The following is a 12,157-nucleotide window of genomic DNA, read 5'->3' as shown; positions in this document are numbered from 1 at the left end:
ATACTCGAGCTAACTAGGTCAGAGCTAGCTCAGGTATGTCTCCACATGCTACTGGAAGCTGTTACCTGTGCACAAGAAAGAGACTCTTCCTGTTTCTCTGTTGCAGGTGATGGAAGTTGCATCTCCAACTGCAGGCAGTGTCCTCGTGGAGCTGTCCCAGCTGCAGATGTTCCAGGTGTGCCGGGAGGTCTCTGTGAGAACTATGTCTCTGTATGGAGAATCCGCTGATTCAGTGCCAGCCCAAATCCCCTCAGCCTTGCTGAAAGCTTCTAGACATTCCTCACTATCACAGGCTGTTGTTTCTACCAGTCTTCCTTCCAGACTGATCTGTGGGGAACCCAAGGGCTCTCATCCCAAGCGAATGCCAGTTACACACTGCACAGCTCCGCTCTTCCCTCCACAGAAGTGTTCCACTGACAGTTCAGATGCCAGATTCACTGTTCACACCGCTCCCAGCTGTGACAGCTCAGTGAATTGTCTGCCAGGGAAGATCTCCCCACACCTGCACCTCTCCTCTCCCCGGGTTTCCTCGGTTCAAGCGTTGGGCACATCATCCCCAGTTTCAGACACTGTAAGAGATGAGCAGTGTCTGACTTCCCTTCCGCAGCCTGCAGGAGTGGGCGAAGAACCCGAGCCGTCGGGGGCAGCAGCGTTGAAGGGCCCTGGTGAAGGCATCCAGGCACAGGGGACGGTGAGTGCCTGGGAATCCTCATCTGAAAAGTGTCATGAATTCTAAGACACCGGAAAGGGGAAGGGAAACCGACCTCGTTGTGGGGAGCAGAGAGAATGTACAGGGAAATGACACAGTGCCGTTTTTCTCCTTGTCAGGTGACACACTGTCTTTGAGCCTGTGTGGTCCTCACACTGGTGGCAGAATAACAGGGGAGTCTTGCCTGCTTTGGTGCGTGCACAGAACAGGAGAGGACAAATGAACCTCATTGCTCAGCTGCATGTGCACCAGCAGATCAGAGAGCTGCACCCAGGAGGCAGGAGATAGGAAATATGGGTGAGGGAAAAGGCACCATCGTCATTATTCTTATAGGTGGTGATGATGGTGTTTGTACGGCATTCGCCATCCAGCCATCTCTTTATCAGTGCAGGCTTCTGCACCCTGCGGGATTGGTTGTTGGGAGCTGTGCTGGGCAGGATGGGCAGGCAAGGGACAGAGGCAGTCTGTACAGGCAGCCAGCAGAACATCTGCAGGGGCGGTAGCCGATCAGGAGTGGGGGTTCCCATAGAACTAAGCACTCTGAAGTCACTGCTCCGGGGGAATCTGTCTACACAGCAGTCAGAGGCTAGCTTTAGTCTAGCTAAATGGAAGAACAGTAGGAGTGAAGCTGCAGCAGCATCAGCTGACGGCTTGAGTCCACATGCCTAGGGTCCTGGGCAGGCTTTACAGCCCACGCTACCGTGGTGTCATTGCTGTTGATACTTGAGCTGACTAGGTCAGAGCTAGCTCAGGTATGTCTCCACATGGTGCAGTCCCATCTCAGGCCCTGGGGGGACAGGTCTATCAAGGTGTGATAATCAGCCATTCAGGGGTGCAGAGCACTCTGTGAGGGATGGGGGCTGGGGGTCTGAGGAATTCAGACAGCAGGCACGGGGCAGAGGAGGCCTGTTAACCTGTGTTGTGCCAGTCACAACTGTGGAGGAGAATCTTTGTCTCTTTGACACTTAGGACAACTCTTTAGGCTTCTCCTTTGGGATAGACTGCGGCATTAGCGCAGGCTGAGAGGTGTAGTTAGCAGGATGGCCCAGTGGTGCCCATCGAAATATTGGCCTATGTACTGATCCCAGTTTCTTCTCTTCCATAAGCCCAGTCTACTTTCTGCCTTTGCTGTCAGCCTGCATCTTAAAAACAGAAACAGTCAGTCACTAGCAGTGGGTGAGGTCACCTCCCGTGTAATGCCAACCCCTGCAGCAGGGCGTGTTTCCAATGCAAAGCAGAAAGGCGCCACATTAAACTCTGCTCCTGCACTTACATGCCACATGGGCTGAAGGGGTTTAATCCAAGGGGATTGCTTTCATCTTAACCATGAATGGATGTTTCACACCCCAAATCCACCACTGTGTTAGTCGCGGTCTGTAGTTTGCACTGAAGGGTGCAAAGGATTGAAATAGAGGAGAAAGAGATGGGGGCTGGCAAGCAGGGTTGAGGGGCAGAGCTGTGTGGGAAGCCCAGGACTAAAGCAGTAGGTTTTGCTGCAAGTCAAGACGGGGGTGCACTGCACTGCCAGAGCTGGGTATGACTAGAGTGTCTTGGCAGGGCTGAGTAGGGGAAGCCTCCCTAATCCCTACCTGCACTATGACTGACTATAGACAGGGGACCCAACTTTTAGTAGCAGCAAAACTCACTGCAAAGTGAAATCTCAAGGTTGTCTGTGTCTCGCTCCCCACAACCCCTGATGGCTGCAAAGGCATTTCTCCATCACCCTTGTTCTGCAAAGATGCTGAGTTAGGTAATATGTGATCCTGGGCCTGGGACTGAGAAATAATCATGCAGCCGATACTGTGAAGCTTCATCTCCCTGACCAAAACAGTTTCTTTTTCAGGAGGAGCTCTCTGTAAGCAACAGACCTGAGCTAGAAAGCAGTGACGTGAAGATGCCCCTGGAGACCTGCCACGCGTGCTTTGTGGAGGAGCGGTTGAAAGAGTCAACCATTGACAGAGAGAGGAAGGCAGATGAGCAGTGCTTGAGTCCAGAGCCTCAGCTCTCCACCCACCAGGCTGAGCTGGGTGTGGACAGCTGCAGAGACTCAGACAGGACTGGAAGCTCTGTTCAGGAATTCCTAAGAGTGTCCCCTGGAAAGAAACTGATGAAAGAAACTTCCCGAGGAGACTCTTCTCTGATGGTGCCCAAAGTCAAAAGAGAGGTTTGTGTTACCCTGGGAGAATTTCTGCCTAAGGGACCATTGGTTTTGAACCCCCGAGCTGCGAGTGCATCATGCCGAGTCCTGTGCAATGTATAGGAGCCCAGTTCTTCCCCCGCAGACACGACACTCTGGATGATTTTTCCTTTTGCCCACATAAGTTGCTCTCTATCTCCATTCTGCGCTCGTCTCCTGCCATCCTTAGGATTGCTATCCTTAGGCAGAGGGGGCAGTGCAGCTTTGTACCTTGCTGAAATGGTGAGCCTGGCTCCGAGGTCTGAGTTCTACATCAGAGGCTTTTCTTTTCAATAGCAGGAAGAGAAAATAGCAGAAGCAGGAAAACGGCAGCTGAATCTGCTTGCTGAGCACAGCCGCAGCTCTGACCTGTCAGATATTTTGGAGGAGGAGGAGGAGGAGGAGGACCTATGTTCAGACATGCAGGGAGAGAAGCAGTGGGACCCAAGGGCTTACTGCAGCGGAGAGGACGGGGGAAAGGTAACTTCCAGCAGTGTCACCTTACTGGTGCGTTTGAGTGGACTCATTCCATTCATTAGCGAGTAAGAGGGGCCGCCTCACTGAGCCCAGATGCTCTCAGCAGCTGTTTGCTAATCTCCTACACTCCGAGCTCTCCATCTTACAGGCTCGTGTCCTCTCTCATGAGCCCGAATACCCGTTGGTTGTAGAAGGGAAGGGATGGGTGTGAGAAATACACTCGGGAGTCAAATGGGTAAGTAGTTCAAACATGTTCTATTCAGCTGGAACAGTACAAAGTGTACTGCAAAGGTAACACGACAGGCTGAAATCCTGTCCCCATTGGAATCAATGGCAAAGCTCCCATAGACTTCACTGGGGCTGGGATTTGACCCCTAATATATAAATAACAGTGAAAGTTCAATAACTCAGTACTCAAATGTGTGTAAAAATACAGCTAACCTGTAATGTTCACATATGTATAGAGCCCATACAGAACTGATACGAAGGTGCCATTAAAGCTCCATCCTGCAAACACTCATGCACATAATAACTATCTGCACATGATTACAGTTGGACTTCTGCTGGGCAGACAGCTAAGCGCATAAGTAGATGTCTGCAAGCTTGTGGCCTGAGGTTATACGGGGAAGCTCTCAAAGGCGAGGCTGGGAGATAATGGGTAATACACAGTGATAACAATGATAGTTGACAGTAGTTTATGGTGTAAGCCTAAGGAGTAGTTCTTCGAGTGGTATCCCTAGGGCGCTCCACTGTAGGTGTGTCTGCGCCCCTGTGCTGCTGATTGGAGAATTTCAATAGCAGTCAGTCCTGCCCACGCATCTCCCTGCCTACCACGAGGTTAGCCAGCGTGCTTGGGCATTCCCTCCTCAGTTCCTTCTCAACCACCCCTGGTTAGAGATGGAGCTAAGAGCTGTCCATGGATTGTTAATTCCCTTTAGTTTTCAAAATTTTAGCTTTCCTTGAAGCTTTTTCTTTGTTTTTTGTTGGCCATGCCAAAAAATAAAAAAAAGAAGAAAAAAGAAGAAAGGGTTCGCCTCCCCTCCTGGACAAGGGTGTGCCTGGCTATCCAGGCTTCAAAAAGTGTCTTAGCTGCAAAGAATCCATCCAAGTGATAGACAGACACTCGCAGTGCGTTCACTGCCTGCAATAAAAGCACAATCCACAAAAGTGTGGTTGGTGCCAGCAGTTAAAACCCAGGTCCAGGAAAGACAGAGGGTTAAGGATCAAACTCTGGCTCATGGGGTCGGCCCTTCAGCTGCCAGAGTCCTGGCGAGAGCTATCACTGCAACCTTCTATGTCGAAGGCAGGTGATCCCAAGGAGACGAGCCACTTAATCAAGGCTGCTAAGAAAAGGTCTGAGAGTCTCTGTAGCGAGTCCCGATCGAGCCAGAAATGGTGTCCGGCTCCATCGATGTGATCAGTACCTCTCAAAGTGGGGTACTGTATTAAACTCTGTTATCAATTGCATAATTTAGCACCCCCACCTTCAGTATGCACGCATTCCATGAGGTTGCTCTCCTCACCCATTGCCTTCTCCAAGGGTATCCCTATATCAGAAATGTGCAGAACAGTTACCTGGACATCTGTACATACCTTTGCAGAGCACTATGCCATCCTGGGGGATTCGGCTTCAGATGCCAAATTTGGTGGGACAGTATTGTCATCCATATCAGACTTGACTCTGAAGTCCTTGTCTCTATTGGTGCGTACTGCTCGGGAGTCACCTACAGTGGAGCACCTATAGGGACACTGCTCAGAGAAGAAGTTACTCACCTTGTGCAGTAACGATGGTCCTTTGAGATGTGTGTCCCTGTGGGTGCTCCACATCCCATCCTCCTTCCGTCTATTTGGGAGTTTCAGTGGTTGACTCTGTGATAGAAAAGGAACTGAATGCCTGCACACACTGGCTAACCTCGTGGCAAATGGGGAGCTGTGCGGGCAGGACACACTGCTATTGAAATTCTCTGATCAGCAGCACGAGGGCACAGACACACCTACAGTGAAGCGCCCATAGGGACACACATCCCAAAGAACCATAGTTACTGCACAAGGTGAGTAACTTCTTCCTGCTAAAACAAGTAACTCTGATTTACTGGTTTCAGAGTAGCATAGTAGTAGTAGTGTATAAAAAAAAAAAGAGGAGTGGCCTATATTAGAGATAAACAATTATTTGTTGGCATGAGATGCATGCTACAATAAATTTGTTAGTCTTTAAGGTGCCACAAGTACTTCTGATTTACTTCTGATTATTCTCCACTTAACTGATTTCTACTTTGCCCCCAACCGATTGAGATAAAAAATAATTTGGCCTCTAGATTGCTCCTGCACCTCTTTATTGCTCTGATTCAGAATACCCCTTCTGTTTTGGAGTGCACTATGTCTGATAAAGATAAATTAATCACTGGACCGAAAGTTGCTAGTTGCCTAGCAACCACTGATCATGAACGAATTACGTTAAATATTTAAACAGAGGACAGTCCCAGCCAGTTTTTATATATTTATACACACACTCTCTCTCTCTCTCTCTCTCCTTGTTTCAGAAGAGTTATTTTCCCAAAGCTGAGGGAAATTATGAGTGAAATTGATTCAGAGGAAAAATTTAGACAGAAAAATATGAATGTAAAAGGGGAGTTGTTTAAGAAGAGTTTATTTGATGGCCAAAAAGCCATGATTCCATAATCATGAAAGATGACAACTTTGGCTAAAAGCACATCCTGGTTCAGTGGAAAAGTGAAGACAGCAATTAGAAATAAAAAAGCAACATATAACAAATAGAAATAAAGGGGAAAGAGATAGCAATCAATATAAATTAGAAGTTATGAAGAGTAGAAAATTGATAAGGGAATCTTAAAGACATCAGGGAAAAATCCATTGTTGACAGGGCTGACAATAAAAGATGTTGTTTTTAAAATATATTGGGAACAAAAGAAATCCTAGCAATAATATAGGCCCACTATGAAATGGAGATGGCAAATTGTTAATAATAATGTAGAAAAAGCAGAAGTTAAATACATTTTGTGTTCTGGTTTTGAAAAGAAGCAGGATGATGTGATTGTGTCATATGATGGTGATGAAGTACTTTCCAGTCCCTTAGTAACTAATGTAAATGTTAAACAACATCTACTCAGAATAAACACTTTAAAATCAGCAAGCCCAGAGAATGTGCACCCAAGAGTCCTAAAAGAGTTGGCTGAGGAGATCTTTGACCTGCTAATGTTAATTTTAAATAAATCTTGGAATACTGGGGAAAATCCAGAAGACTGGAAGAGTGCTAATGTTGAGCCAATAGTCAAAGGAGACTGTGGGAACTATAGGCTGGTTAACCTGCCATGAATCTTGGGCAAAACAATGGCAAAGCTGATACAGAACTCAATAAAAAAAAGAGTTCAGGGTAGGAATAAAATTATTGCCAATAAACATGGAAAATAGCTCATGTCAAACAAACCTGATTTTATTCTTTGCTGAGAATACAAGTTTGGTTGATAAAGGTAACGGCATAGATTTAATATAGTTAGACTTTTGTAAGGCGTTTGACTTAGTTCCGATTAATATTCAGCGCTATTCTGATTAAAAATTTAGCATTATACAGTGTCAACAGAACACATGTTAAAGGGACTAAGAACTGGCTAAGTGACAAATCTCAAAGAGTAGTTGTCAATGGGGAATCATTATCAAATGGGCATATTTCTAGTTGGATCCTGAAGCAATCAGTACTAGGCCTGATGCTGTTCAGCATTTTCCTCAATGATCTGGAAGTAAATATAAGTCACTGCTGATAACATTTGTAGATGACACAAAGATTGGTGCAGTGATTAATAACGATTAGGACAGGACAGTCACACAGAGTGATCTGGATTGCTTGGGAAACTGGGTCCTTTCAAACAAAATGTGTTTTAATACAGCCAAATGCGAGGCCATACATGTAGGAAGAAGGAATGTGGGCCAGATGTGCAGCTGGGGGATTGTATCCTGGAAAGCAGTGAATCTGAGAAGGATTTAGGGCTCATAGTGGAGAAGCAACTCAGCATGAGCTCCCAGTGCAGTGCTGTGGGAAAAGGGGCTGATGGGACCCACAGATGTATAAACAGAGAAACAGGGAGCAGGAGCAGGGGGGTATTTTACCGCTGTATATGGCACTGCTGAGACAATACTGGAATAGTATTGCAGTCCTGATGTCCACCTTTTAAAAAGGATGTTGAGAAATTGGAGAGATGTGGAAAAGAACCACAAAAATGAGTCGAGGGCTGGCAAAAATGCCTTACAATGAGAGACGTAAAGAGCTCCATCTGTTCAGTTTATCCCAAAGAAGACTGAGAGGTGACAGAGCCCTGGTCTACACTGGGGGAGGTATCTTCACCTTCAGCTATGCAACTTCAGCTACGCGAATAGTGTAGCCGAAGTCGGCGTACCTTAGGTTGATTTACCTGGCTGTGAGGATGGCAGAGAGTCGACCGCTGTCGCTCCCCCGTCGACTCCGCTTCCATCTCTTGCCGTGGTGGAGTTCTGGAGTCGACGGCAGAGCGATTGGGGATCGATTTTATCGTGTCTCGTGTAGACACGATAAATCAATCTCCGATCGATCACTATCTGCCAATCCGGCGGGTAGTGTAGATGTACCCTGAGTCACAGTGTATCCATTCCTTCCTGGAGAGAAAATCCCAGGTGTGAAAGGGCTCTTTAATCCAGTGGAGAAAGACAGAACAAGAACCAATGTCTGGAAGCTGAAACCAGACAAATTTAGGTTAGAAATAAGGCACAGATTTCTAGCCGTGAGGGTGATTAATCATTGGCACAAACTCCCAAGGGAAGTGGTGGATTCTTCATCTCTTAATGTTTTCAGATCTAGGCAGGATGCCTCCTGGAAGATTTAGTTAAACACAAGTTACTGGACAAAATACAGAGGTAACTGGGTGAACGTTAATGGCCTGTGATGTACAGGAAGTTAGCGTAGGTCCTTCCGGCCTTCAGCTCTATGAATCTATGGTGCTGCCTGGAGGTAGTATACAGATACACCAAGAGCTGAGGAGTGAAGGTCCTGCTGAGATCAGATGGGGAAGGTATTTGCACCAAGAGGAGGGACTGGGGACTTCAGGTTTGTTTATTTGGGGATTTTTATTTAGGCCAGAGGGGGGAGTTTCTCGTTTGGCTGGAGGCGCTGAGTTACTCTAACAACAGAGGGAAGCTGAGACTCAGCCAAGGGGCAGTGAGGCAGCAATCACATGTTGTGGCATAAAAGGCCTGGCCCTTTTGCAGATGGCCAACAGACAGCCCGGGCCGCCGCACAGCACATTGATCACATTGAGCGTGCTGGGGGAAGCACAGGCACTTCCTCTCTTATTAGCTCATCAGCCACCTGTGGCTGCTGGACTTCCCCTAACACGCAGCCATTCCTGCCAGCTGGAGTCAAGCCAGAGCTCCTACAAGGAACCACTCTCATCTGAGCCATGATGGAACCAGCCCACTGGGAGCCACGTAAAGAGAACCAGTTTCTGGGGCGGGGTGACGGTGCGTTTCCTGTTTTAATAAATGGTTGATCAGTTGTTAGGGAGCCCAGCTGGTCCATAGGTTCTTTAGATCCATCTAGAACACCTTCTGTTGTGGTGTGTATAACTATCTGTACCACAGAGTGCTCATATCTAGATCATGCTTATAGAATGTGTTAATTGTTGAGTAGCCCGTTATAAACTATTTGCAAATGAACCCCTAGTACCAGTGACCATTTCATTTTGTTACTAAAATAGTAAAAGGCAAGACATAACCCACCCTTAGCATTCATGGTTAAAACCCAGCTTTATTACAAGCAGTGCAACATTTCGCCAACCATTTGCACAACCAGTTCAATGTGAATGTCTTTGAATACATGTCTGAATGGAACACAGCTCTGTAGGATCAAGTGTATCCATTTCAGTTTAATGTAAGGCAGGGCCTCCCAGAGGATTCAGGGGGTCTGAGGCAAAGTGGGGGAGCTGCGGCACTTGTACTCACCCGGCGGCGGTCCAGATCTTCGGCGGCATTTCAGTGGCGGGGGGGCCCTTCAGTCGCTCCGCATCTTCGGCAGCACTGAAGGGCCCCCCCGCTGCCAAAGACCCAGAGTGACTGAAGGGCCCCCCATTGCCGAAATGCCGCCTAAGACCCGGACGACTGGCAGGCCAGGGCTCAAGGGGCATTTTGGCGGCGGGGGACCCTTCAGTCGCTCCGCGTCTTCGGCAGCACTGAAGGGCCCCCCGCCGCCGAAATGCCGCCGAAGACCTGGACGACCGGCGGGCCAGGGCTCGCGGGGCATTTTGATGGCGGGGGGCCCCTCAGTCGTTCCGCGTCTTCGGCAGCACTGAAGGGCCCCCCGCCACCGAAATGCCGCCGAAGACCCAGAGTGACTGAAGGGCCCCCCGCTGCCGAAATGCCGCCGAAGACCTGGAGTGACTGAAGGGCCCCCCGCCACTGAAATGCCGGCCGAAGACCCGGACCACTGCTGGGCCAGGGCTCACGAGGCCCCTGTGGGGCCTGGGGCAAATTGCCCCATTTGCCCCCCTCTGGGCAGCCCTGATGTAAGGAAAGTGATTGCCTCGTCTGGCTAAGGGAGTGTTGTGTGTTCACCTGGGTTTGCAGGCAGGCTGCATGTACAAATCAGCTGCTATAGGACCATTGTGAGTGGCAGAGGCAACAGGCTTCTCACAGGAGCAGCCCCTGCACTCCTTTGCTCTGATAGCACAGGGATTCCTTCCTTCTGCTCCTCTGCAGGGAGAAGGATGCAGGAAAGGTGATGGGGAGGAGGCAGGAGTCAGCATATGAGGAGCAGTCTGATCTGTCCCTATGGATGGAGTGAATTGCTGATTCCTGTGTACACAGGATGGCCCTGGAGAAAGCGTGCCTGATCCCAGCCCAGCCAGTTTCCTCATGTAGCTGAGTGCCTCTGTGGCATCCAGAGGATGCAGTCGAAGGTGCTGCAGACGCAGACACATCTGTGCAGATTTGGCAGGGGAAGACAGTCCCACCCAGTGGCCTTTCTTGCTGTCTCATTGCATCGCTAGGTTATCTAATTGTTTTCTTTAGCCTGAAGAACCATCTCCTCCATTGCTTCCTACCTGTGCTTCTCTGCTCTCCATCACGGTGTGCTGTCCTAGTCCTGACATTGGATTGTCCTGTTTCAAACACCGTGAGGGGGCGTCAGTAGCCTTCTTTCTTTGTTAATGTTTATTTCCTCTTTCTCTCTGCTTATCCCCTTTGTGCCTTGTCTTGGGGGCTGGGCTGCAGCTGGAGCCTTGCGACACCGATAGCGATGAGGAAATTCTGGAGAGGCTTCTGGAGCTCCCACATCAGCAGAACTGCAGCAAGAAGTTGTTTAGCATTCCCGAAGTGACAGAGGAAGAGGATGAAGAGGAGGAGGAAGAAAAGTGTGTACATGTGGAGAAGAGAGAATCCCCAGACTGCTCCCTGGAGAGACAGCCATACCATGCAGAAAGGAAGGGGACGCCCCATTCCATAAGTGCCCCTCAGGCATTTCCAAACACAGATGGTAATGACACCTACCAAAATCTTCCCATGCAGGCTCCCCAAGAGGCTCTTATCCTTCAGAAGACCAGAGAAGACTCTGACGATGAGAATCCTGCCTATCTGGAGCTGAGCTGGACTCAGAAGAGGGGTAGCTGTAATTGGAGTTACCAGGAGAGTAGAATGAAGCCCACTGCAGGCACAAACCCCCAGTGGGGCAGAAAGAAAGGAGATAATTCTCAAGAAAGGGTCCATGATCTGCCTGAGGTGAGCAGGAAGAAACGGAGTGATGTCAAAGAGCATTGTAGTCGCCTGCTGAACACCTGCAGCCTGACAGGCGGCAGCTTGTACAGAGCCCATAGCCTCAAGGAGAAGCTGAATGTCGTAAGCAGTGCTAGTGGCAAGGGTGGGTCAGAAATCTGTGGTCATGCAAGACCAGGCACCTTTAGAAAATCCCACAGAAAGTTAATGCCGTCAGACTTTGCAGAGCCCGCTGCATTGACAGCCCACTGCTTCAACACAAGGAGTCTCAAGATCGATATTGAATATGACTCCGAGGAAGATCAGGATCTGACCTTCCCTTCCAGCCCCGGGAGCAGTGAATGGCCAGATGGCAGTGTGGAGGGGTCCCAGACTGGCTGGGAAGGGTGGAGTGATTGCTCCAGTCAGTCTGAGTCTGCCCACTCCGATGGGAGAACCCCGCTGAAGAAGCCAGAGTTTGGGGAAGAGGAGGCAATGGAGTGGGCTGGGTCTCCGAGCCACCGCCCGCAGTTACCTTGCCCAGAGAAGGAGGCACTGAGGAGTGAAGGCAGCTCAGAGGAGCAAGGCTGGGAACAAGAGGATAGTCCAGCTGGCTGGAGGAAGATGCCGGAGCGCCCTTGGAAGGGGATACATGGTGCTGCGTTGCACGCAAGGGTCTGGGTGACTTTTCCTCTTCTGGTTTTGAAGCAGCTTGTAGTGACAATAGTTTCCTCCCCTGCCCGTGTCCCCAGCCTGCCTGTGTGCTGCTTTGTCTAGTGCTGTACAGAAACGGACTCTCCAGCGGTATGTCTGGGAGAGCTTTTAGAGCTTGTAGATCTGTGCTGCTCTGAGGCTTTTCTTGTATCTCTGCTTATGCTTGTACTGTGGAAAGTCAGAGAAGAATCATTGCTCTGCTGCTAAGAATCATGGATGCAGTATTCCTTTTCTCAACTGGGTCCTCCTCCCTAGGCCAAGATGCTGTCCAAGTTCAAAGACCTTGGGACCTTAGTGAAAATTCCTAGTAAATTAATGATGATCCGTGATCATTTCTACTTTTCCTTGATGTG

At 49.1% G+C, this 12,157-nt stretch overlaps 1 protein-coding gene across 8 annotated transcripts in view; it reads left to right on the top strand.

The window, feature by feature from the left end:
* The window catches only part of TSPOAP1 (TSPO associated protein 1), a 145,907-nt gene that overhangs the window by 104,419 nt on the left and 29,331 nt on the right, over positions 1–12,157 (top strand). For 5 of the 8 annotated variants that reach the window (XM_039507752.1, XM_039507755.1, XM_039507757.1 and 2 more), the window contains 4 exons: positions 107–691; positions 2,553–2,873; positions 3,183–3,365; positions 10,614–11,771. In XM_039507752.1, the coding sequence (XP_039363686.1) occupies positions 107–691; positions 2,553–2,873; positions 3,183–3,365; positions 10,614–11,771 (2,247 nt within the window). The remainder of the gene's footprint in view (positions 1–106; positions 692–2,552; positions 2,874–3,182; positions 3,366–10,613; positions 11,772–12,157) is intronic. The other 3 variants (XM_039507753.1, XM_039507754.1, XM_039507759.1) reach the window with 3 other exon arrangements.

The sequence above is a fragment of the Mauremys reevesii genome, linkage group 20, assembly GCF_016161935.1.
Source record: "Mauremys reevesii isolate NIE-2019 linkage group 20, ASM1616193v1, whole genome shotgun sequence".
In the NCBI taxonomy this organism is placed as follows: Eukaryota; Metazoa; Chordata; order Testudines; family Geoemydidae; genus Mauremys; species Mauremys reevesii.
Note: the sequence above shows the minus strand (reverse complement) of the source record. Positions and strands in the feature narration are given on the sequence as shown.